At 43.4% G+C, this 26,563-nt stretch overlaps 1 protein-coding gene across 1 annotated transcript in view; it reads right to left on the bottom strand.

The window, feature by feature from the left end:
- C6 (complement C6) overlaps nucleotides 1-26,563 on the bottom strand; it is a 61,909-nt gene that overhangs the window by 9,195 nt on the left and 26,151 nt on the right. Inside the window, exons 9-17 of the mRNA XM_028524271.2 lie at nucleotides 22,039-22,279; nucleotides 15,033-15,155; nucleotides 11,644-11,810; nucleotides 9,999-10,224; nucleotides 8,952-9,123; nucleotides 8,353-8,464; nucleotides 6,693-6,825; nucleotides 5,605-5,793; nucleotides 589-679 (exon numbers count right to left, since the gene is read on the bottom strand). Of these exons, the coding sequence (XP_028380072.2) occupies nucleotides 589-679; nucleotides 5,605-5,793; nucleotides 6,693-6,825; nucleotides 8,353-8,464; nucleotides 8,952-9,123; nucleotides 9,999-10,224; nucleotides 11,644-11,810; nucleotides 15,033-15,155; nucleotides 22,039-22,279 (1,454 nt within the window). The remainder of the gene's footprint in view (nucleotides 1-588; nucleotides 680-5,604; nucleotides 5,794-6,692; nucleotides 6,826-8,352; nucleotides 8,465-8,951; nucleotides 9,124-9,998; nucleotides 10,225-11,643; nucleotides 11,811-15,032; nucleotides 15,156-22,038; nucleotides 22,280-26,563) is intronic.

Here is a 26,563-nt window from a genome sequence, read left to right as displayed (position 1 = left end):
TTAAACCAATGCTGCAAAGATTTAATCCAAAGATTAAATTCAGCTGAAAGTAGCCCTTCAAGTAATAAGTGCCCTCAACCCTCTTGGGTTTGTTCACAAAAGAAAAGGCAGTTATAGCAACAAAGATATATAATTTTTATTCTTCGTGCTCTCTGCTCCTGCGTGAAAAAATAAACTGACAAGACCAAAAAATGACAGAGGTGTGTGTGTGTCTCTGTGTGTGAACTCCACCCTCACATGACTTTCTCCAAGCTTCTGGAGTCAGGACTTTGCCACATACTTGGAAAAGAGGAGGGCTTTGAGATAATTGAGTCTGCAGTTTTCAAATAGACAGAAGTAAGTCTTTATAATAAAAATGAGACTTAAATAAACAAAGTCTATGAAAACTTATGGAACTGAGCTGAGAGATGATGAGAAAGCTTGCAGCCAGGGGGGAAGAAGGAATTCAATGGAACACGGAGGCTATCAGTATATGAAAACTTAATACATTTTATGTTTGTGCTTCAAGAAGCTCAGCTCCTCCGGCAAGCTGGCTACACTAGACTGGTCCTCCCAGTTCCCAGACACAGTCTACGGAGTGTCTCTTACCTGCAGTCTTCTTCTGGGGACATGCAAATGCATCCAGATTCCGTTTCTTTTTCTCCTAGTTTACAACTGCCCCTTAATTTGCTCAGGACATCTGAAAGAAGGGAAAAATGAGTAAAGAACAGTGCACAGTATAGATTCCCAGGGATAAACCTGGATTTAGGAGCAAAGGCAATTTATCTCTTGCAGTTAAAGCATTCATTTTGGCTTTTTCTAAACAAGCAGTCATGAAATATCCCATCTGAAAGGTCCTCTCTAGCTCTCATGAGCTATCATTTCCAATCTCAAATTCCTATTAGGTTCAGATAACTAAACAAAATAGAAATTTCTGTTCATTTGTTTTTCAATTCAGCAACTATGGTATTCCCAGCACTACATTAGATTTTAGGGGTAGAGTACTGAGCAAAATTTTACCCAGATCTTATGCCCACGGAGCTTATAGTCTTATGGAGGTGGACAGATATTAATAAAAAAAAATACAATAATACAGCCCTGGCTGGGTAGCTCAGTTGGTTAGAGTGTCATCCAGATGCACCAAAGCTGTGAGTTTGATCCCTAATCAGGGCACATCCAAGAATCAACCAATGAATGCATAAATAATTGGAACAACAAATTGATATCTCTCTCTCTCACTCTCTCAAATCAATGAAATTTAAAAAATATATACTGATACAAATAGAACTGCTATCCTTAATACTATTAAAGAGGAAGCATATAATCAAGAAAATTGATATATCTAGGAAGGTTAGGAATGGTAAAATGAGAAAAGGGGAACTTTTCAAAGAAAAGGAAACATCATTATAAAAGTGTTCAAGACCCTGGCTGGTGTGGCTCAGTGGATTGAGTGCTGGACTGTGAAACAAAGGATCGCCGGTTCGATTCCCAGTCAGGGCACATGCCTGGGTTGCAGGCCAGATCCCCAGCAGGAGGCATGCTAGAGGCAACCACACATTGATGTTTCTCTCCCTCTCTTTCGCCTTCCCTTCCCCTCTCTCTAAAAATAAGTAAATAAAATCTTTTGTTTTGTTAAAGCACTCAAGAGAGCAGCATATGGAACTGGACACAAAGTGATTAAAGTGCATAAAAACAAGAGCATGGAACAAGGTATGGCCTTGGGCAGGGTCTTACAAGGCCTTGGAAGGATGGTTGTCCTTATTTTATAAGCAGTGGAAAGTCTTTGATGGGTTTAAAAGCAGATGTGACAAAATCAGGTCTGGTTTTTGAAAAAGAAATGAATTCTGGCTCCTGTGTGGAGGATGGAGAGGCATGGTGGTCAAGAGAGCTGTGGGTAGACAACCTATGAGGTTACTATAGAAGGTACAATAGATGACGTTGCGTACTATGGGTGAGACAGGAGAACTGTGGAGCACGATTCTTAGGATTCTCGTTTGCGTAAGAGACTAGACATGGGCCCTTCACTGAAATAGAAAATACTGGATGTTAGTTTTAGGGAGGGGAGCGTGATGACTCAAGAGTCTCTCTCTGCCTATATTGAATGTGTGGTATGTTTAAGACATCTAAACAGAATAGATAGATAGAAATTTGGATACTCGAGTCTCAAGCTCAGTGGAGTCTGTGCTGAAGATTTACACTTGTCATTAGTATTTGGGGGACCATCCCCAAATATGGGTAGGGGTGAGACTCCCCAGCAGGAGAGCGTAGCGGCATAGGTGCGGAGACAGACTAGAGCCTTGAGGAGCTTCAGCATTTAATGCCAAAAGTAGAGGGTGATAGCCAGAGAGTTAGAATCTAAAGAAGATGGTGTCCCATCTTGGAAACCACAGAAAGAACATATATACTGACGGTCAACACTGTTGAATGTGGCTGACAGGTAAGGAAAGATGAGGACCAAAATATTGTCCATTACAGTTAGCAATGCAGGTAACAGCGGTGACAATTCTGCAAATGGGTGCCTGGGCACTAGGATATTATGATGAAAAGAAAGAAAGAAAGAAAGAAAGAAAGAAAGAAAGAAAGAAAGAAAGAAAGAAAGAAAGAAAGAAAGAAAGAGCAGTGGTCCCTTGCTCCATGAATCTAAAGGGTAGTGGGAAACAGACATGAATCATAATCGTAGTAATGGGTTCACACTTAAAGGCTCAGACAGGTGTTTTGAAGAAAGAGAACATGGTTCTGGGAGATCACATAAAAAAAGACCCCAACTGAGAAATGTAAGCAAACATCCATAAGGAAATGACACTTGAACTAAGGGGAGCAAGTAACTAGTGTGGATGTGAGAAAGGGAAATTAAGGTGGAGAGAATAGCACTCAGGTGTATTATAAGGGAGGGGAACCCTTGCATGTCTTTGCTTACCTTAAGGCTCGTCCGGAGAACCTTTCCCCTGGTTGAGTCGCTCCTGGAACCGACCCCTGGGGCCTGGGGGCTGAAACACTCCCGAGGACTGAATCTGACTAAGCCGTAGAACTACGCTGGCCTCTACAAGCAAGTGATTGTCCGAGGAGGGCAGTGGGCAGCTATCTGTGTCTTCTGCCCCTTTGGATGATAGAGCAAGAGACCCTGCTCAGAGTTGTGTTTCATTTCTTGTATAGCTTTATCTCTTTGCCCTTCGGAAATAAGTCCACACTTAGGTCAGGGAGGGGCTGCAAGCCACACATTGTTTCCAAAGAGAATTCACCTTTGCAAAGACGCAGAGCATTGCTCTGTCCCTGGGGGGCTGAGATTGTCAGGGGTCACACGCAAGGAGTCTTTGTTCCCTTGCTGAGAGTCACGTTGGAGGCGGAGCTGGCCCTCAGCGGCCCACACCCCCCAGCACAGTCTGTGAGCAACATGGAAATAAGGACATCACCTTGCGCGAGGGGCTAAGGCTGGGGGATCCTCTGGGGATGATGATTTCTCGGAGGAAGGAAAATAGTAACTGTAAAGTGTGCAGCATCTCATTTTTTCATGTTGAAAGAATCCAAAGTCCTTCCCTGGCCAACAGATGGCCTGAACATCTCTTTACCTCACAGCTCCGCCCCCCACACTGAAAGAGTGCCCAGTTTCACTGATGAGCTTTTTTTTTTTCCTTCTGTGACTTCCTTCATTAATCATTTTTGTCACAGTTGTTGGAGAAAAAGCTTATAGGAGAGGATATTGGTTTCCAATATCTCGATGCAGAACATCTCATTATCCCTCAGTTTGGATTACAAATGCAATTTCTTCTTCATACACAGTCATGCCCCGTGTGGGTGTGCGTGCGTGTGCGTTGTTTGCGTAGGGAAGAGGACGCCGCCTCAGATGCCCAGAGGACCTCAGCGCTCTGCAACCTGCGCATCCCGAACATTCCTGTCCCTCTCACATGCATGGTTAGGAGTCAGCTGAGACCAAGCTACAGTATTTACCTGAAGTTCTTACACATTCCCATGAGATCTCTGTATCAATAGTTTTGAGGTTATGTAGCAGGTTAACTTTTCCCCTCTCCTTCACACATTGGAAACACTCAGAAGAGGGTAAAGAGGGCGAGATGGCGAAGAGCCTGGGGAGTTAGCACAACTCCTGCCTGACCCGAACTGCCTGGCCTCGGGCCTAATTTCCCTTCCCTGTGCCTCCTGTGTCGTCATTAGCAAAACGGGCCCAATCACATCGGATCTCAGTCACAGCCTCCAGGGTTCTCTGATTAAAAGTGAGACATTATCTGAACAAGCATGTTGAGAAATTCAGAAGACAAGAATTGGTAGAAGCTCTGTGAACCGTGTGACCATCCTCCATCTAAGTCACTGACTTGCCGGGCTGTTCTCCGGTCCTTCTGTGCCGGCCGCCTGTCTGACACTAAACTTCAAGACTTACGGTTCCTCCCTCCCAGAGCTACACACTTTTGTTCCCACCAGTCAAACGAGAGGTTTATCAAGAGTCAGTCTGACCTGGCTGGTGTAGCTCAGTAGACTGAGCGCGGGCTGCGAACCAAAGTGTCGCAGGTTTGATTCCCAGTCAGGGCACATGCCTGGGTTGCAGGCCATAACCCCCAGCAACCGCACATCTCTGTCTCTCTCTTTCTCTCTCTCTCTCTCTCCCCCCCTCCCTTCCCTCTCTAAAAATAAATAAATAAAATCTTAAAAAAAAAGAGTCAGTCTGGTTTGTTTCAAATCTATTTATGCCCGTTGTTATTGTGAATGTATACGTCGATTAAATATATCAACTGATGAAATGAGAAAAGGGGGAGTTATGTTCATACAAACTAAATAAAAAACTTGGAATGAGTAAAAGTAATTTGCAAAATTTTGTTTGGAATTCATTGTAAATTAGAGTACTATGAAAGACTAAGAAAAATATATAAAAATTGTAAAGCAGTGCCCGGTTAATTTGCTTTAAAAGTGCCTTTCAAGCAATGCTTATCAACTCTACACACATTTGGATGAGCTAGGACAGATTTTAAACCAAGTCTAACTACTGGCCCCTCCCTAGCTTAATGACATCAGAATCAGGGGACGGCACTTGGGTTTGAAGACGCGCCCCACCTGGAGTTAAAAGCAATTGTTTCGGAGCAACTGGCATGAGATAACCTGGTATGGGGCAAGACTTGCATTTGTTTTGTATGAGGAAGAAGTCTGAGAACTCAAAGTAGGAGACTCATTAGAAATAAGAGTTGGGTCCTACATCAGAAAGTTGGTGAATAAATGTGCATTTCTATGTGTCAAGTAAAAATAAAATGCTTCCATAATTGAAAAGTAGTGTGCCCTGCTTTTTTTCTTATGGCACTCTACTTTAACCAATTTTCAGTTAACCATCACATCTGACTGTGTTTAAACGAGGGAACTTGCACTCCCTCAAAATACTGAAGTCCACTGAGAAAGAAAAACGACCTCGATCTCTGAACTTTGAACATATCCACTTGGCCAATCACTTCGCATTTCTGCCTGACCTCTTCACCTACACAGGATGACACACGATCTCATTCTCTACATGACCTGCCTTGTCCTCCCGAAACACACTCGTGAGACATACAGCACCGTGCGAGGAGCTGTGCTCCGATCTTGGGAGGTGCCCCCTTGGCAGACCCAGAGTCCTGAGCTGCAGCTACTCACCGTTTTCACAGGTGAGTGACTCTGAAACGGGCGGTGCCCAGGAATCCTCTGTGCACGTGTACCTCGACGGCCCGGAAACGGCAAAGCCCTTGGGACAGGTTAGGTCAATGGAGGTACCAATGTCATACGAGGTCTGAAATGGCGACAGTGTCAGAACATCCTGCACGACTGGCTTGAGGCACCGGGTTCCTGCGGGCAGAGAAACATTCGCGACGTGTTTAGTGAGGCTCGGAATATTCACTGGCTGTAGGCAGGTTTTATGCAGCCCAAGAGGGGATTTCAATGTGATTTATTGCATTTGGTCTGCTTTAATGCTGCCTTTTGATCAGAAAGCCTGGGGGTGGAGGATCCCAGGCCTCCCCCGCAAGCCTCCCTCTAGTTCCTTTATCTGACGTTCCCTTGCTAAGGAGCGGGCTCCAGCCACTCCCAACGTTCATTGCATTACTGGGATCTCTTTTTCTTTCCGCTTCTAGTTTGCCCCAGAGCGAGTCACCACATTGCGAGTGACACAGGGGCAGGATGTGGTAATTAATGCTCATCTCAATTCTGCCTCATGGGGTCCCACAATAACTCTTTGGGGTCCCCACGCGAGCCCTGCTCGAATTCCGTTTTGATGCTTCTACGGCACAGACAGGTGCGGAGCCTACAAACTCCTCCCCTCCTCCGCAGGCAAGGATGCACACGTGCTCCAGGGAGAAAACGGCATCTCCCGTAAAATCCCATTTCTGACACATACAGGGTGTTAAGTATCGTCTTCCTGGGACTCATCCATTTGCATCGGTTTGTACAGGAGGCAAGGCAGACGCCCCTGGTTAGATGCAGGGAGCAGACTTCCCAGACTCCTCTGTAAGCACAGGTTTTGCCACCCTCTGTGGATGAGGCTAACACGCAGGGGCAGAACTGAAACGTGAAGATCCTTTGAAACCTAATTTTAGCCGATGAGTCCTATTTGCTGCCTCGCTAAAGCCTTAACCAGCATTGTTAGAAAGCAGTAACATGGACTGATCTACGGGGGTGACTTTGCTCTATTCATTTTGGGTGCATCCTTCCCTTAGAGCAGTCCCGCCACAGGGGTGCCCAGTCCTCACGCTGGCATTCCACGTCCGCTTGTCTCCAGGTCCTGTCTGGCAGGCAGCGGAAGTACTGGTAGCCCACGAGTCTGAATCCGGTGTAGCATGCGATTTCAGCGTCTTCCCCAAATGAGTACAGTCTCTTTTCATTCTAGAACCAGAAGCGAAGCCAGCAAGGTGTTAGTGGCACGTAGAGTATTTCCGAACGCCGTGGGGTCATCCTGGGCCCTTTCTATTCCTTCACCCCTGTATCTGCCCAGTCACAGAGGCCTCTCAGTTTCGACTTTCAGGTGTCTCTCCGCGTGCTCCCCTCACCTTTGCCAATAAACCACCTTTGTGCGTGGCGTTTATTATCTCCTACAAGGGCAACTTCCTAACTCGTCCCTTTTCTAATCCAGCTTTCCACAGTGCTAATCTAAATTGATTAGGATTCTTTTTTTTTTCTTCTTTACAAACTTGCTCCCCTGCATATGGGATGGCCTACTATTTCAAGAATTTAAAAAAAAAGAAAAAGAAAAACTACACGCTTATCCTTTAGCGGCTATAAACTGAATAGATAATGTATCCTACATATGCAAACACATGCAGGTGCTATGAGGACTGATTGACTACAAATCATTTAAAAGTGTTAATTCCTAGTAAGCCATCGGTCTTTATATATTTTCCCAACTATGGGTAATTAAAATACAACTACTGTCATATGTATGTGTGTAGGAGGGCACTAAAAATTTCAAGATAAAATGATACCGTTGAAAAAAATTAACTTAAAGACTTTTTTACAGAAAGGTAAAATTAAAACAAAAAGAAAGGTAAACTTGCTTAGGGAGCATATCTTTCCATTTTAAATTGTTTCCTGAAAGTTAATGACTGAAGCACAGACCTGTCTGACTAGTGTGACCATATATATATATATAAAAATTTATTTGGTTTTAGAGAGGGAAGGGAGGGAGAGAGAGAGAGAGAGAGAGAAACATCAATGTGCGGTTGCTGGGGGTCATGGCCTGCAACCCAGGCATATACCCTGACTGGGAATCGAACCTGCGACACTTTGGTTCGCAGCTCGAGCTCGATCCACTGAGCTACGCCAGCCAGGGCTTATATTTGTTTTTTTTTAATCAAAGCAACATACTGTGGCTTAATGAGAAAAACGAAATGATTAATTGTATACTAATTATGTTAAAATTGTATTGACTAGTTAAGGGTGCTATCGGTTCCTAACTTAGTAAGTCATTACGGACACACCGCCCCCGCGATTACAGCCGAGACCAGCCTGCGTCCCTGACATCCGCTCAGGTCGGCCATGAGTCTGCTCAGACTCAGAACGGAGCAGTCAGGTCGCAGCTGCAGATTCTCACCCATCACCCAAACCTCCATTGCGCTAAGTTCCACTCTCCATTCACACGCTCACATGACTGTACTAGTAGCACGTGACTTAGTAGTGCCCGGGGACACGGGGGACCTGCAGCCTTTGCCCTAACCACCAGGCATCGAGACATCTCCAGGGAGTTCAAGGTGGAAGAGTGGCCAACCGTTTCTAGAGGTCTCTTTCTTTACTTGTTTAAGGCAACAGAAGATTATCCAACTAGGAAAACAATAGCTCTAAGTTTAAAAAAACATACTTTTTTTTTAAGTTCTACTTTTTGAATGCCACACCTAAAGTGAAAGTCAGGATGCTTACTCGGATAAATCCATTTTCTGGGGGAACCGGCTGAAGACACCCTGTATCGGATTCTGTGTCCGGGAGGTCGATTTCTCTCACATACTCATCGTCATGGATACATGGTTGTCCACTAAAAGGGAAGAGTAAAGGTGTACGTAATACAATAAACATGATGTCTGTAACACATATTCACATGTCTACGTACATGTGCAGGCATATGCATGCATACACCTTATACAGTGTATATGTAATATATGGAAAAATGAGCCCTGGCTGGCGTAGCTCAGTGGATTGAGTGCAGGCTGCGAAACAAAGTGTCACAGGTTCGATTCCTAGCCAGGGTACATGCCCGGGTTGCAGGCAGGCCATAACCCCCAGCAACCGCACACTGATGTTTCTCTCTCTCTATCTCCCTCCCTTCCCTCCCTAAAAATAAATAAATAAAATCTTTTTAAAAAAAAAGAAAAGAAAAATGAGAGAAAAGGGTAACAGCAGATACAATATCTCCCTCACATGCTCGGTGGGAATAGAGACAACTCTAATGATTTCTTTATTTAGCAGTAGGACACTAAGCCCTGCCGACCCACCCTTTCCCGTCCCCCATCCTGCCTCCCTACCTGCTCTCCATTATGGAAATCGTGCAGTGCTCCTCTTGCCGCCTGTCGCCCTCGCAGGGCTTCCCTCCCCGCTGCTGGGCAGGATTGTTGCATTCTCGGGTTCTCGACCTCTTGTATGTGACGTCGCACTGGCTCCAGGACGACCAGCAGCCCCAGTTCCCGTCCACTGCGTCTGGAACGTGGGAAGACCCACCCACACATCACAGTGTGCCTGAGAGGGTGTGGGCTTTGGCACCTGGCCACCTTGGTTTCCCCACTTTTTAGCTGTATCACCCTTGGCGGGATATCACAGGATTATTGTGAGGGCAAGGAGACATTAGGGCCTGACACGTGGCCTGATGTCCTTGTCCTGTTCCCACAGCCTGGATGACATGGCAACTATTATGAATCATCTTCAACTATCTGCCACCTATCACACACAGGTATGTGCATACATCTACAGGTATATGCATGCATCTGTGTAGCAAGAGGAACTTCTTCTGAATACAATATATATATCAAACCATGTGTTTAAAGGCAATGCAATACTTTCTTACTCCCACGACACCTCCCCTTTCTAAGAAGAATTACAGGTAACCAGGGACGTTACTTAGTCCTGTAAGAAAGCCTTGGTTCTGGCTTAATGTATCCCTAACACCAAGCCATCTTCATTCTACATTACAATACATAAAAAAGGCTTATCACAATACTATCACATTTTTACTTCATAATATTTTCTATTATTTTATTTCATATTCTAAGCATTGTGCTAGGTATGTGTATACACACACACATATATATGATACATCTTTGGACATGTCAATGGATGAACAGATGGCGGCATAGAGAGGCCAGGTGACTTTCCCAAGGCCACATCATTGGGAGGTCACAAGAGACACATCCCAGGGCTGTTTGGCCTTAGCATCTAGCTTTTTTACAGGCCTATTTCCCCCTGAGTTTGCACCAAGTGGAAGATGCAATTAGAAGTGTTTTTGTTCGAATGGACCAACCTCACAGATCTTTCTTACTGGAAAAGGCGCCGGCCTCAAGTCAGTCATTGGCACTTACCAGATTTGTAATCCGGGGCGCGTCTCTCACAGTTGTCACCGTAGGTGCCGCTCTGGCACACACACACACACTCGGTCCCGGAGAGTGTGGGGCGGCCGTTGTTTGGGCAGGGAGCGCACTGGCAAGGGTCGAACTTGGCTGCGTATTCTTGAAAAGCCTTGCGGAGGTTGTTCCGTCTGGTCACGGCACAGGCGACGTTTCTCACCAAGTCTGTGATGGGGGCGAGCTAAGAGCAGATGGCAGAGAGGAGGTCCTGTCACAGTGACGTCCTTTTGCACATGTTGTCATTGCTGCCCAATTCCCGTGGGACGGGAGGCAAAGCGTGGAAAACCCCCGCGCTTCAAAGGGATTGTGGTAGAATATAGTGCATCTGCAGTTGAACCAGTGGAGAAAAAGAGGGGACAGAGGGGTTTCCTACTCTGCTACAGTGGATGGGGCAGCTCCTAGCAAGATCAGCTTGCTTTGGTATTCCCTAAAGTAGGGCAGGTGTGAGGTGCCTGGAGGTTCCTTTCCCTGGAATTCTACTGTGGAGGAAGCCTCAGGTGAGGTGTCACTTGCTTGGACTTGCATCATGTTATTTATTAAGCACCAAATGCATGCATGAAAATTCTGAGATGGGTGACCCTAAGTTAAGCAGCTCAGGAATGCTCTGCCGAAACCCCATTATGTTTGACCCGAGCAGAAAAATGCAAAGAGGATGAAGACAGGCTTTCTGAGTTCTTTGTTTTTCCAGGGCAGCACTGGCCTCGGGGGAACCAGGGGAGAACAGGTAGAGTGGGAGGAAGCGGACAGACGAACTCACTGGTAGGATGAGTGGAAGAATTACGGTAACAAGTAACAGGGCGAACACAAAACCAGGGATCATTTTGTTAACATTTTAAAACCCCAAAGGAAGGACTGTCTAGTGCCGTGTATGACTCACAGGTGCCCAGACGGGGGGCTGGATCTCATTCTCCCCCCACAGCCTGATGTATCTTCGTGCTGCGTGGAAACCATTCTACGTTCATAATGATGGAGCCCCTTTTGTCTTCAATTAAATGAAAGGAGCAGAATAGCTTGTTAGCAGACATTTTAAAAGGAGCTTATGTTTCAGGCAAAACTGGTTCTAAATGGCCTATGACTGACATGTGGGCGAAGGATTCCATAAATAATAAAAATCCATTTTTTATGTAATTACAACAAATACAAGACTGGTAAATTTAATCAAAGGTGAGAGAACCAGAAAGCCAAATCGCTCTCAAATCCTATTGACCCGATGGGGCTATAAATGGAGATTTAAGGAAGCCTGTCAAATAAAGAGTTGCAAAAAAAAAAAAAAACTACAGAAATCAAATTTATTGTATACATTGGGGGGATGAAGAACACTGCCCATGGCAAACTTGAGCAGTTTTATTCACTAAACTCCCTTTCCTGATATTCTATGTATGATAGAAATGCTTAATACTATACTAGGGAATGCTTGCCTGAATAGCAAAAGCAATAGACATGTAATTTAACACTTAAGAAAAGGCCCATTGTGCGATACACAGTAAAGAAGACATTTCCTTTAGCATCTGAGAGAGAAATGCGAAAGGAATACTGTGACATTTGTGGGCTGCTGGAGAACTACCTTAGCTCTTTCAGCCATACTACTTTTTCATCTTACCTTGAAGTCAATCACGACAGGATTATCCTTCACCGATGCCAGCCACTCAGTAAAGGCCCTCTCATTGAGACCTGAGGCCCCCTTCTCCCACACCAGACTCGCTGCCTCCTTACTCCTCCCGCCTTGAACCATGGAGATGGATTTCTCTGCTCCCTGAATCATCGAACCTGCAAGATGCGTTAAGAAAAATCACTCATGTAATTCCACTGCAAATTCAACCTTTAAAGAAAAGCCTGTTTGCACAAAAGTAGATGGTATGGTCATGTAGCTCCATTCAGTTAAATGAAAAGCAGGAGAACACTGCTCCTCAACCCTGCAGAGAGTTTAATAACAGCAATGATAACCACAGTGCCAAGAGCTACCATTTATTAAGTAGCTCGTGTATATATGCCAGGCACTTTGAACTCATTATGTTATGTCATTCTCGCAACAATCCTGAGAAGTAGGTATTGCTATAAACAAGGACATTAAAGGCTAGCAGTTTGGCCCAGAATGCGTGGTGACTAAGGGGGCGTGGGGGGCTGGGATGCAAATGCAGCCCAAGTCCTGAGGATGCTGCTCCCTGTGCCCCCTGACGCCAGAACCCACTTTTGATGTGTATCAGTGCATGCCTTGGGCGCCTGGGGATGGTATGAACCCCCTGCCTCCTGCGGGCCAGCCCTCTGCCTGCTGGAGACTTCCAGTTATGGAAAGAAGTCGACCCAGAACTTTTACGCTGAAAGACAGGAGTACAAGCACAACTAACTAAAGGGGAAAAAAAGAAATTAAACGTCAAGTTAAGAGTTGGCACGATGTTTCTTTGGAGGCAGTGACATTGAATGTACATGGCACAGATTTTTCTGCACATTTTCAGAACAATCCCTCTTAACCAATGGTGTCTGTAACTAAAAGAATAGGAAATGAGTAAGAGGAAATTGTAATAAGAAAGGAAATCAAGTGAAAAGCAGGCTAGTGATATGGGTAATAGTGAATGCCATTAATATGTTGACTCTTCAGTGCCAGGAAGGATTAGCCGTGCCCCTACTATAAAATAGTCTGAAATGATGGAGCAATGGGTGAAATACTCTCCCTATGGAGAGTAGTATATTTTTCAAAGTGAGACTTGTAAAATAATAGAGTAATAAAAATAAAATTTTAAAGATTTTTGTATTCATTTTCATATACAAATAGGAGAAAAATTAGTATTTGCCCATATAGCATCTACCAATTGACAATGACAAAATAAAAATGGTCAGAAAATAAAATTGATAAAGTTAATTACATATAGAAAATATTTAAAGTAATTCAAAATAAATGCAGAGAAAATTCAGATATTAACAATTACTTTAAAAATCTAATGAAAATGGAATGGCAAGTATAATTTAAGATGTGGGAATTAGTGCCTCTGAAATATGGCAATTAATTTTGTCTTTACAACATCTAATTTATTTGTAACTATAATGGTGATATTTTTTATTATTTGCCCTTGTACCTTAGCTTTGAAATCTCCCTTTTTACTTAATTCTTAAAATTAATTTTTTGTCTGTGAGCTTTTAAGTTATTGAATTTATATTCTTATTAAGTTACTCCATTACATGTAAAGCTAGCATAGAACATGTAACTATTCTTTTACTCGGTCATTTGTCTGTTTTGTACGCTTTTCTCCTTTTCTGGGCTGTTTTTTTTTCTTTTTTTTAAATTTTATTTTAATTGTTTTTGCAGTACAATTTTTCTATCTTTTACTCCCATCCCAACCCACCCACCCAGCCCTCCCCTCCTCCCTCCCTTGTCCACCTACCCCTAGTTTTTATCCATGTGTCCTTATACTCGTTCCTGTAAACCCTTCCCCTTTTCCCCTGAAATTCCCCTGAAATTCCCTCTCCTCTCCCCTCTGAACTCTGTCAGTCTGTTCTTTATTTCAGTGTCTTTGATTATATTTTGCTTGTTTCTTTGTTTTGTTGTTTAGGTTCCTGTTAAAGGTGAGATCATATGGTATTTGTCTTTCACTGCCTGGCTTATTTCGTTTAGCTTAATGCTTTCCAGTTCCATTCATGCTGTTGCAAAGGGTAGAAGCTCCTTCTTTCTTTCTGCTGCATAGAATTCCATTGTGTAAATGTACCATCGTTTTTTGATCCATTTGTTTTTTATATATAATATGAATGCACGTTGCCAAACCAGTGCTCACCTTGCTCGTGCTTAATTCAGTGTGAGATCTGCACAGAGACCATCTACGTGCTCTGAGGTTTTATATCCTCTATTTATCATGAGAGTGAATATCATATTTTTATGTGTTCCTTACCTAACTCTTCATAAAAGGTAAGCTTCATATTTCAGAAGTTTCTGTGATTTTGCTTCCCTTTGTCCTAAGCAGAATGAGTAGCAGTCAGTCCGGTGGCGTAAGAGAATAAGAGAATTTGACAGAGAAAGGAGTTATTTATAAAGGCAAGGCACAGGAGAGAGTGTGACTTATTTAGGGGACGACCTACAGTGTAGCCAGGCAGAGGAAAAGAGGCAGGAACTTCTCTTTCAGGCTCTGTGAAACCATGATGTGCTTTCGGCATCAGAGCTTCCTGCCATGGCTTGCCTTGAAGAGGACGGCTCTAAAAAGTGTGTGGAATAGACTGGAGGAAAGCAAGTCTCGTGGCCAGGGACCAGTCGGAAGGCCTCTGTGGTGGTCCAGGTTGGAAATAATGAATGGGGGGTATGGGGGGTGTGCCTGGAAATAGACAGGAAGCAGATGGAGATAACCGGGAGAAATATTACGGAGGCAGAATGATTGCTTGGTGGGTGTGAAGGCTAGAAAGAGGGAGAAATAAAAGCTGGCACTCAGGGTCAAGAGGGCGGAGTAGGTGACCGCTGTGCTTACCCTGTCCCATGAACACATCAAAATTACCCCTAAATTAGAGAACCATCCCCCAGAGAACCAGCAGAACAGAACTTCTGTAAGATGTAAGGAAGAAGCCACGTTGAAGCCAAGGGGGAAAAAAGGATATAATGCTCAGGGTTCTGGCTTGGAGCCTGGGCTTTTTCACATCCCTCTCTTAGCCCTTTATCCGTCTGTATGTAAATGGTTGTTTACACACATCATTACTGTGTAAGCTCCTTGGTAAGGAAGGCCTGACTCACGTTCATCTTTACATCACGATCTCTAATATTGGGTCCCGTCCATGGACAGAATCAGTCAATGTTAACGAAATTAAACAACTGAAGATGAAAGCCTTCACTAATCCCCCTTTCAAGTGGTGCTCCTGATATTTTGTATAGCACTCTCTCCCCACCACACACAGAGCTCTGAGGGAGAAAAATGAGACACGTGACGTTAAAGACAGCACAGTCCTGTGCGATGTGGTACCTAAAGTATCGTCAGCCGCAGGGCACGCAAGGGAAGCTGCGAGGAGAGGGTGTGTTACCTTCGTATTTCTCTGACATCTTGTTGTGGGTGCACTCGTGTCTCACGGTTGTTGTTTTAACGAAAAGAATGCGTCTCTTTGTTTCGATCCGGATGCAACTTTGAACTTCTGACGTGGTTAAACCTAGGCAGTGGAGTACAAACACAGACTCCTGAGAATGCACCGCAGAGAAGAGCACGAGGGCCCGGCCCTCCGGGAGCCACAGGGCCCCGCGCGCTCGTCAGGGGCTGCTGCGCGGCTCCCACTGGGGAGAAGAGATGGGCTCCCTGTGGCCCACCCCACGGGTCACGTTGGCTTCTCCGTGTCGCTTACACAGAACGAACCTCCCAGCTTGCCCATCCTACTGGGCACTGCCACTGTGTGCAGCCTGCACACCAAGACACGAACACACACTGTATGTGGAGCCCCACTGAGAGACCCCCCCAACACACACACACACACACACACACACACACCTCATGTTGTGAGACCTCAGTCCATTGCGTTTTTCTTGTTCGTCACCTAAATTGCCAATCTTGTGGGTCGACCCTCCTTCCCTGAACACCCATTGTCCCACCTCTCTGTGCTTCCTCTCCCCGACTCAGCGGCCCACTCACCTCCACCTGCACCTCCAAATCCCTTTCGTTTTGCTCTCAGAAATTCTGACTTCTCACCTATGAACTCCTCATTTCAGCATCCCCACTGACTGTGCTCTCATTTTCATGTGAATTTGAACCTGAATTTGATATGTTTCCTGCTGTCCTCATCCCCACCCCTTCAGCTGTGGGAGCTGGTGGGGTTGGCACTATCGTCCTCATTCCCCAGCGCTGCTTTGGCAGGACGATGCCTCTCCACAGTCTGCTGAGTCTTATAAAGACCGCAGTACCTGGAGGCTGCGGCCACCCAGCTCTAGTACCTTCAGTCTTCATTGTCCTTGTCTTTTACCAAACCCCAAGCGTCTTTGTGGAAGATGTCATCACCCGAACCACTCTTTCCCACCACCACGCTTGCCATTATTCTCAATGGCTTCCACATCAGTGTGGGTGTCGGGGTGAGGGGGGCACGCCGCGGGGAAACAGGTCTTGCCATCTGGAGGCCGAGGTGGTACTGCCTCTCTGGGGTCACCTGGGAAGAATCAATGTTTCCTTTTTCTTAACGGCTTCCCAAGCCACCTGACCTGAAACACCAAGTTTAGAATCCAGGGTTGTTGTTTTTTTTTGATGTTTAGTTAAAGATTGCCTTGCAAAACATAAGCACAAGAGAGATAGAGCTGTTAATATCAGCTCTTAAGCACCTTAAAGCAAAGTAGTTTATCAAATACCGACATTTAGGGTTGCAGGGTACGGAGGCAAGAAAGAGCAGGTTTTGAGCCTGAGGCCCGGTCCGGTGTGAAGCTGAAACTGAAGACTAATAATGGCAGAGCTCGCCGAGGAAGGAGGCCGAGGAGACGGGTATGGGCTGTGCCCGTTTCACAGTTTTCCCATAGTTTTTTTTTCAGTTGTTTGACACATTTGAAGAGATGCGTTAGAAGTTGGGAGTAAAAAATTCTCGGTTTGAAGTCCTCATGTTTACCTTGTACCTTTAACTTGACAAGAAAAAAAATGGCTCTTTTGATCAAGCTCAATCAATATGAGTCACTCTTCTCCTGAAAGTATTGCTCTTCTACGTGGGTCAAAATCAAATGTTTGGCCACGTTAGGAACTTGCCGTACATATAGCACGTAACTCCCATGTGTTCTTGTTGTTTAGTTAGGTTTCGATTATTTGTAAATTAAAATGAAATTTATGCACTCAATTCAGTGATTGTAACATAATTAATTAGCCATAAGCTTAGCTAATTTCCTTTTCTGAGGGTTAGAGGAGACTCCTTGAAGATTTGAATAAAGAATCCTCTCCATGAGCCCTGGGGTTGGCCATAAAGTGATTAAAATATCAAGACTTCATCCGTGAATTTCTGCAGGAGCCTTTTCCTCCCCGCACTGTGTTCTCTGGCTCGCCGCCGGACCTCTGTCCACCCTGACCAAGGAGTCGTGTGATGCCACGGCACTTGGCCCCTCTAACCGGAGTGCCCCTCGGACGTGGCGCAGGGACGAGTATTTTGGAAATGTCCTCAGCTCCTCTGACTGGGCCAAGGTCAATAGTGCTGGTGGAAAATGTCATGCCGATCAATAGTGAGGCAATTAATTTTCTCCTCAGATGAAGAGCAGGGCGTGACTTCTCAACAAAAAGAGTTTAAAATTACCATTTTGCATGTTATGGTATTTCAATTGTTTCATGTTTCCCCAAATTACTGAAATTCTTTTCACCTTGCACACTGAAGCAATGTCAACTTTTATTCAAGGGTTTAAATTGACTGTGAGAACACTGAACAATAGAATAAATCAAGGGATGCAAACAAAAAAGCAACTGAACTTTGTTTATTTTTCTTGAGAGAGACAAAGTGCTAGGAATTATTCAAGTCATGTTTTGAAATTAAAGGCAAGGGATGTGGTACTTGCTGGACAAAGCAAACAAAAGGCGAGCTCACATTCCAGTCCCATGTTGTGACTAAGTAAAGGGAGAAGGAATAGAAAGAGAGAAATGGAAGAGGCCAGGATATATATTTATCTAGAGAGTGGCGGGGGGGGGGGGGGGAACAGTTAAGCACATCCCCTGGAGAATTCTATCTTGTTAAAATTTGTTTCAGTCTGGGGGTGCTTCATCTTAACCATAATTAAAATTGAGCACCAATATTATTACTATGACTCAGAGAAATGAATAAAAATATCTATTCATTAAACATAAGAATATATATCTAAGAACATCAAATATGACTGTGTTTTATTGACTATATTGAATATACATTCATACACACTATAAACACTATATACATATAGCATATATGTGTTTGTGTGTATGCATGCAGGTGTGTGTACGGTAATATATTTCCAGTTTCCTGTCACATCTCAAACTCCCTTTCTTTCCCTTATTCTGTATATCCGACTGTCAGTCTCCGCCTCCATGTGTAGAGAAAGAGAGGGAAGGCGAGAATGTTCCAAAGAGAGGGAAGTGTAGCTCATCACTCTTCATTTTGGTTATGGGGCTTCAGCTATTAAAATGCTGGAGGGGTGACTAAAGACTCACATCATTCTTTAACTGACCTGATCTCCAAGCCCGGAGAGGCTTTGCTCTGAGGCGTGACTACTGTAGCTCATCAAGTGAAAAATTATCCTCTGGGCCACAGCAGCGGCGACCAGAATAATTTCATCCCAAGGGTGAATGAAAGGGCCAGGGACTTCCGCCCGACCGTGTTTGCTCAGCGTGGATGTGGATGCTGTTCTCCGTGGCTGAAGACATCCACGGCATCACGCAAACACTGCTCCATGCAAAGGACAGTGGACGTGAACGTGAAGGTTAGGAGGTGCGGAAAGTACGTCACAGCATGAATCTTTTCGACCTCACTGACTCTGCCGGGTGAGATTCCTCTAAGACCCTCTTGCTGAAAGTGCTTCTCAAAGACACTTGTCTCAACTCCCCCCTTAGGGAGCACATCATGAGCGACCTCTGGTCACTTAAGGTTTGGAAGGACACAGGCAGCCACAGGAAACATGAGTGTTGGCCATACGACAGGTAAGAACAGAGGAACTGACACTCCATCGACTCTGATGTTGTCTTTTTAATTCCTGGTTTCTTTTGTATAAAGTTACATGATCAAGAATTATAATTTTGGGGGGGGAGAAGTGGTCAATTGGATTCTTTTTTTTTTGTTTCTCTTTTTTAAAATATATTTTATTGATTATGCTATTACAATGGTCTCATTTTCTCCCCTTCACTCCCCTCCTCCCTGCATACCCTCTCCTACCCACATTCCCCGACTTTAGTTCATGTGCATGTGCCATGCTTCTAAGTTCTTGGCTTCTACAGTTCCCATGCTATTCTTACCCTCCTCCTGTCTATTTTCTACCTACCATCTATGCTACTTATTCTCTGTATCTTTTCCCCCTCTCTCCTCCTCCCACTCCCTTGCTGATAACCCTCCATGTAATCTCCATTTCTGTGGTTCTGTTCCTGTTCTAGTTGTTTGGTTAGTTGGTTTTGTTTTAGGTGTGGTTGTTAATAACTGTGAGTTTGCTGTCATTTTACAGTACATGTTTTTTATCTTCTTTTTCTTAGATAAGTCCCTTTAGCATTTCATATAATAAGGGCTTGGTGATGATGAACTCCTTGAACTTGACCTTATCTGAGAAGCACTTTATCTGCCCTCCCATTCTAAATGAAAGCTTGGCTGGGTAGAGCAATCTGAGATGTAGGTCCTTGCCTTTCCTGACTTGGAATACTTCTTTCCAGCCCCTTCTTGCCTGCAAGGTCTCTTTTGAGAAATCAGCTGACAGTCTGATGGGCACTCCTTTGTAGGTAACTCTCTCCTTTTGTCTTGCTGCTTTTAAGATTCTCTCTTTATTTATAATCTTGGCTAATGCAATTATGATGTGCCTTGGTGTGTTCCTTCTTGGGTCCAACTTCTTTGGGACTCTCTGAGCTTCCTAGACTTCCTGGAAGTCTATTTCCTTAGCCAGAATGGGGAAGTTCTCCTTTATTATTTGTTCAAATAACTTTTCCACTTGTTGCTCTTCCTCTTCTCCTGCTGGTACCCCTATAATTCGAATGTTGGAATGTTTCAAGATGTTCTGGGGGTTCCTAAGCCTCTCTTCATTTTTTTTTTAATTCTTATTTCTTCATTCTTTTCTGAGTGGATGTTTCTTTTTTCTGTTCCATTCCATTGATTTGAGCCTCAGTTTCCTTCCCATCATTATTGGTTCCCTGTACATCTTCCTTTATTTCACTTAGCATAGCCTTCATTTTTTCATCTAATTTGCAACCAAATTCAACCAATTCTGTGAGCAGCCTGATCACCAGTGCTTTGAACTGTGCATCTGATAGGTTGGCTATCTCTTCATTGCTTAGTTATAATTTTTCTGGAGCTTTGATCTGGTTTTTTTTGTGTGTGGGGGCCATTTTTTTTTGTCTCCGCATGCCTGTTATGTAGTGAGGGGTGGAACCTTAGGTGTTCACCAAGGCGGGGCAACCCACATCACTGGGTTGTGATACTATATGTGGGGGAGGGGCCTGAGAGGGAATAGTGCCGCTTGCTCCACTCTCTGCCACATTTCAGTCACTTCCCCTGCTTCCTGCAAGCAAATTGGGCCCTCTTGGTGCTGAATCCTGGATGGGTGGGCTTGTGCATGTTCTAGAACCCTGTGGGTCTCTCCAACAAACTCTCCTGTGAGGTTGGGAGTCTCTCCTGCCACCTCAAACCCCACAGGTGTTTTTAATTGGTGTTTTGAGGCTTTATTTCCCTGAGCTGGGACCCTGGGTTGAGTGGTCTGTCTCCCTCCCCAGTTTCACTTGGTTTATCTGTGTGGGAATGTGGGACTGGAGATGCCGTGCCCCTCCACAATCTGCTGCCTTTCTGGGTCCATCCGCTGCCATCTTCCACTCCCAGGATCTACCAGCCACCCTGCCGCAACTCCTCTCCACCCAGCCACCCAACTCCCCCCCTCCTACTGGTCTCAATGAACGTGTCTACTTTCACTCCTTGGTTGTCGGACTTCCATACGGTTGAATTTTCTGTCAGTACTGGTTGTTTTTTTTGTTTCTAAATTTTTGTTGTCCTTATTTTGGTTGTGCGAGGAGGCACAGTGTGTCTACCTATGCCTCCATTTTGGCCGGAAGTCCAGTCCTCAGACACTATTGGATTCTTGTTACCATCAGCTTCTTAACTATGTTCTCAAGAGACACATGATAGAATCATCACAAGGGCCCTGTGCCATTTAACAAAGCAGTCTGAAAACAAATTATTTCAAAGGTGCTTAAGCTGTAATAAGAATTAATATTTACAATTTACGATAATAGTTAAGAAACCATGCCCTGGCTGGTGTAGCTCAGTGGACTGAATGTGGGCCTGTGAACCAAAGCGTTGCCTGTTTGATTCCCAGTCAGGGCACATGCCTGGGTTGCAGGCCAGGTCCCCAGTAGGGGGTGTGTGAGAGGCAACCACACATTGATGTTTTCCTCCATCTCTTTCCTCTTTCTCTTCCCCTCTCTCTAAAAATAAATAAATAAGATCTTTTAAAAAATAGTTAAGAAACCAAGGTTTATGTATAAACTAAGGTTTTTTTTGTTTTTTTAAACTTGATTATCTTTTTTTTTAGAGATTTTATTTATTTTTAGGGAGGGAAGGGCGGAAGATAGAGAGAGAGAGAGAGAGACAGAGAGAGAGAGAGAGAAACATCAATGTGCGGTTGCTGGGGGTTATGGCCTGCAACCCAGGCATGTACCCTGATTGGGAATCGAACCTGGGACACTTTGGTTCCCAGCCCGAGCTCAATCCACTGAGCTATGCCAGCCAGGGCTTATAAACTAAGGTTTATATTATTTTATATAGAACCAGGGAAATATCACCGATTACATACCAAGAGATAAAGTTCTGACTTTTCCTCAAATAAGATTGTTTCTTATCTGGTTTCAAGCTTTATCACCAGCAGGTGCCTGTCTGGCCCACATGAACTTAGTCCCGTGTCAACACCTTAATTGTTCTTTCATCTTATGCCCTTGGCTTTTAGCCTAAAATTGTTAAAAGAAAAAGACAGCTAGGGAATTTGCTATAATTACTATTCTATATAATTTAGTATTGCCTATAAAATGCTATAAGTAAATTATCCTTTAGAATTTGTTTCCAGCACCAATCTTGTTTTTCTCGAGGTAAGGCATGCCTCTCTCTTTTGGGGGGACCACTAATGTGTAGCTTATGAGGACATTCAGAGACAAAAATGATGCCCCCCCAAAGAGATTAAGCATATTTATATTTCCTTCTTTTTGGGCCCCAATTTTCTATTTTTGTTCTATTTACTTGACTGTATACTTTTGGTTTTTCTTCATATCATTTTGGAAATAAAGTTAATAAAAAAGAATGAAAGTGACACAGTAAGAGAAAAGGGTATATCGCATTGTATGAGATGGGTTCATGAAAACGAGGGCGGAAGTCAGCATACCCGAGTTCTGCAGCTCCTCGCGGCTGTACTGATAGAGGAGGTCGTACACGCCCCCCAGGGAGCCCGAGGTGAAGTAGTGCGTGCCGAAGCTCTCGAATACCTGGCTGTACGCCGCGTAGTTGTACTCCAGCGGCAGGTGGTTAAGCGCTTGCAGAAAGACGTTCGAAAGCTGCAGGTCTTTACTTTTCATCGTGAAGTTTAAGACTTTGATCACTTTATGGATTCTGATAAAACTAGAATCCTGAAAGGGACAGCAGAAAAGGGTAAAAAGAAACGATGAGTAAAGGTCAGGAAAGTTTGCCTTTAGGGATCCAGCACCTAAATGTCATCCGTTGATCATTAGCCTCATTTCTTTTTTTTTCTTTTTTAAATTTATTTTTGTTAAAGATTTTATTTATTTATTTTTAGAGAGGGGAAGGGAGGGAGAGAGAGAGAGAGAAACATCAATGTACGGTTGCTGGGGGCCATGCCCTGCAACCCAGGCATGTGCCCTGACTGGGAATCGAACCTGCGACACTTTGGTTCACAGCCCACACTCAATCCACTGAGCTACGCCAGCCAGGGAAGCCTCATTTCAATCTAGTGTTACAAACCATTTTAACTCTCTCTCGCATGGTTTCACATGCAAAACTATCATGTTCATTTTGTTGCCCAGTACCTTTTCCTGAGATGTTCACAGTGCTAAACAGATGAGATTATCTCAGTGATGTAAGCGGTGTGACTAGCATGTTCTCTACCAGAAAGAGATCAGTGATGAGCAAAGTCATGCTTTCTCTCGCGGTTGTCCATCATGGCTGCATTCCTACTGAGTTTCTATTTAGAGAGCCTTGCTAATGCAAATACCTCTGGTGATTGAATAAGGGCCATGCAACAAATCTTCGACTGGAAGTTATGTAACTGAGAGTCAAGTCACAGCTTTGTCACGGGGCTGAAGCATTTAAATTCTCTAGGCCTCCATGGCCTGCGCCCCCTGCTGCACAGATGGGGGCTGTGCACCATGACCATTCACAACCCTTCGATGTCACATGGACCAAAACACTATGATTCAAAATTACTAAGAGGTAAAATTAAATTAACCAATATTATTTGTATTCTTTCTCTCCTCCACTCATAAGCAAAAATATCTGTTGAAAGGTTTTTTGGGTTTTTTTTTTAATCATTTTTTTGTCATGCCTGGTTGATTTAGGATTGGGTGGTTGGTATTAAGCTGCAAATCTCATTCCATTAAATTGGTTTTCTACACAGCCACTGAGTGTGATAAGTGTACCCATGTAACTGTTCTTTTTAAAAATTGTTATGTGCTGGGGGTGGAAATGGGAGGGAGGTGGGGAGGGAGTACTGGCTGGGTGGGCTGGGATGGGAGTAAAAGGCAGAAAACTGTACTTGAACAACAATTAAAATAAAATTTTCAAAAATTGTTATGGGCTTTATCTGATCTCTCAGTTTTAGCAAATCACAGTATGTGAGCAAAAGACACGGAAAGAGGAGCACACTTTAGCAACAGAACCTTATTATAGCTGTAAATTATTAAACAACTATCTTCCTGTGTGCCAGAATTCTGGCACAATATCACTGCTAACGCAAGAGAAAAACAATCATCACAAGGCCTGAAAAAGAGTCATCATTCCCCTCCCCTCTTTTCCTTCCCCTTTCCCCCTCTCTGTCTCTCTCCCTCTCTGCTTCCTCCCTTCTTCCCGCCGGCATCCTTATTGCCAGACTGTCTCAGGTGCCGTGGACACAGACGTGAACAAGGCCAAGTTCATGCCTCTGTGCAGCTTAGACTTTAAGTACCCATTAGTGCTATTTTTAAGTTTCAAACTTGAATTTTGTCCTAGAAACATAGCTTTTGAAAATTGGAGGGACGTTGTGCTTTTAATAAGAGGCATGATCACTCCCTGAAGTACCTGAAATACCCATTCAGATCTGGGCATTGAAATGAGGGGTTCAAAGTTTCCAGGCAGCTTTAAAACCTAAATTGTAAAAAGTACCGGTAAAATTTTGGTACCTCAGCTCAGTACAAGCACCTCCATGGTGTTCCACTTGCCGGTGCATGACAGCTAGAGTAAAAAATTACGTGACAGCATGTTTTTAACAATGTGTGATCTACTTCAACATTCCGTGAGATCTTTTGTTGCAAAGCAAATCAGAAAAGCACTAATTCTTACTGAGAAAACTGATATTTTGATGTTGAAACTGACTGCATGCTCAACAAATACGTTTAGTCAAATCTCAGATTGACAAAATTAATAAACAAAACATTAAGCTTGACTAAAGGACTTGGATTGATTTTCAAGTTTATGGAACCTTGTTTTCAATATTCGAAGACTAAGAGTTTGCAGTAGTATTTAGATTAAGATTTCCTCATTCTGTTCTGATTTAATCAGAGGCAACAGTTATGCTATTGGGTTGAACCATATGAAGTTGACAGTTTTATGAATCAGAAATGGTTGACTATCAAAAGATTCACATATTTCAATCTGATACTGTAATAGCCCTAAATGTTTCCACTTTAGGGCAGACTATTCGAGGATCAAATAACAGCCGTTTACCTACAGATGAGAGTTCTACAAGTGTCCTCTAGCATGTTTGAAACCGTCTGTGTAAGCCAATTCTGGTTAACCAATTATACAGAATTACACAATTCTGTATAAACCAATTCGTCATAAAACAAATCTTAATGTCAATCTATACATATATCTTTCAACATCTCCATTTCCTTCCCCATCTTTGACTGTATTTTTAGGCAGTTATTTCCAATCCTGGGTATGATATCAGAGTGAGCTGGAGGACTTAAGGGGAAAAAAAAAGAAGCCAGAATCACATGTTCAATGATAGATACCCTGAATCAGTAAATTGATGGATGGATGTAGGTGGGGGTGGGGTGGGGATGTATTTTTATATCTTCATAATTCTGATAGTAACTTGTCTTATGAATATAATTTGGTAAATTTGAGGGACACTATAGGACCCATAGCCCATTTCAACTGAGTTAGCAACCTTATATTATAAAAGGAATCTATTTTATTCTTATTTTTTCATATGTTCGTATCAGAGCTATACTCTTTTCACAGTTTGTTGAAACTATAAATAAATGAAGTGTGATGTAGTGGGTAAGAATAGTGAACAAAGATTGACAAACCGATTTCAGTTCTGATCTCTGGCATTTGCTCATTGTAAAATCACGGGAGCTCCTTAGCTTCTTGGACTTGAGTGTAGGGACTGACACATTAGGTATTTGGCAAACGTGTGTTGAATTAAACATAAATAGATGGACTTCAATTTATTCATGTGAAAAATGGTGTTAAAAATATCTGCTCCTACCCCTCATGACAGCAAGGATGGAACTGGAGAGCATTACGCTAAGTGAAATGAGCCAGGTGGTGAAAGACAAGTACCATATGATCTCACCTATAAATAGAAACTAATCAACAATACAAACAACATGGAAATAACAAACTGACAGTGACGGGGGGGGGGGGGGGGGGGGGGGGGGGGGGGGGGGGGGGGGGCGCGCGGGGCGCAGTGCAGAGGTGAATAATGGGGGAAAGAAGGGGAAGGACCAAGTCAAAGGACATGCATAAAGGACCCGTGGACAAGGACAACACAGGGAGGGATTAGTATGGGAGGGGGTGTGCAGGGCAGGGGAAAGTAATGGGGCAGAAAGGGGGACAACTGTAATTGAACAACAATAAAAAATTTTTTAAAATGCTCTACCTTTTAGGGTTCTTTTGAAGATAAATGAAATGTTTAGGAAATTTATCTATAAAGTGCTATAGGTCTCATTTACATCAGCATATGAATGAGCAAGTAGATAAAAATGTGACAGACACTACAGTACAGGCAGGAGGAGCCATAATACGGTGCCCTCCGGATGTCTAAAAATATCTAATAAAAAAATCTCTCCTCTAAATCATTTAAGAGCTGGAAGACATGTCTAGGAGATTTAACATGCAAAAATAGGAGAAAAAGGAGCAGGAGAAGAAAGATTAATGGCTGAAGATATATTTTACATATTAAAAGAATTCTGTAGGTTTCTGGCAAGATTAATAGCAAAAGCCCAACACCTAGACATAACCTAAATTCTCAGCATAAAAAGTTGTAAGTTTCCAGACAGAACAAAAGAAAGAAAATCATCGCTACACTGATTTTTTTCCTGTGGAAATCAGTGTGGAGATCAGGAGACAGTGAAATAACAGCTAGTAATCATCAAGAGAAGAAGGCTATGATCCCAGATACCTTATCTAGCCAACATATCCTTTTATCTTTATTGCTCAGAGAAAATATAGGCGTTTTTAGAGATATTATAAGAATTTAGGGAATATATTTTGCAGGCACCCTACCTAGGGATGATACTAAAAACATGATGATTAAATGAGAAGAAGGATGTCAAGAAAGGGAAGATGAGAGGACAGGAAATGGTGATGAGTGAATGGAAAAAAATACACACACACACATATACATACAAATACATATATAAAATATAACACATATATAAAAGAAAATAAAAAAAACTTTGAGTTTATAA

Source organism: Phyllostomus discolor, chromosome 3 (assembly GCF_004126475.2).
Source record: "Phyllostomus discolor isolate MPI-MPIP mPhyDis1 chromosome 3, mPhyDis1.pri.v3, whole genome shotgun sequence".
In the NCBI taxonomy this organism is placed as follows: Eukaryota; Metazoa; Chordata; class Mammalia; order Chiroptera; family Phyllostomidae; genus Phyllostomus; species Phyllostomus discolor.
Note: the sequence above shows the minus strand (reverse complement) of the source record. Positions and strands in the feature narration are given on the sequence as shown.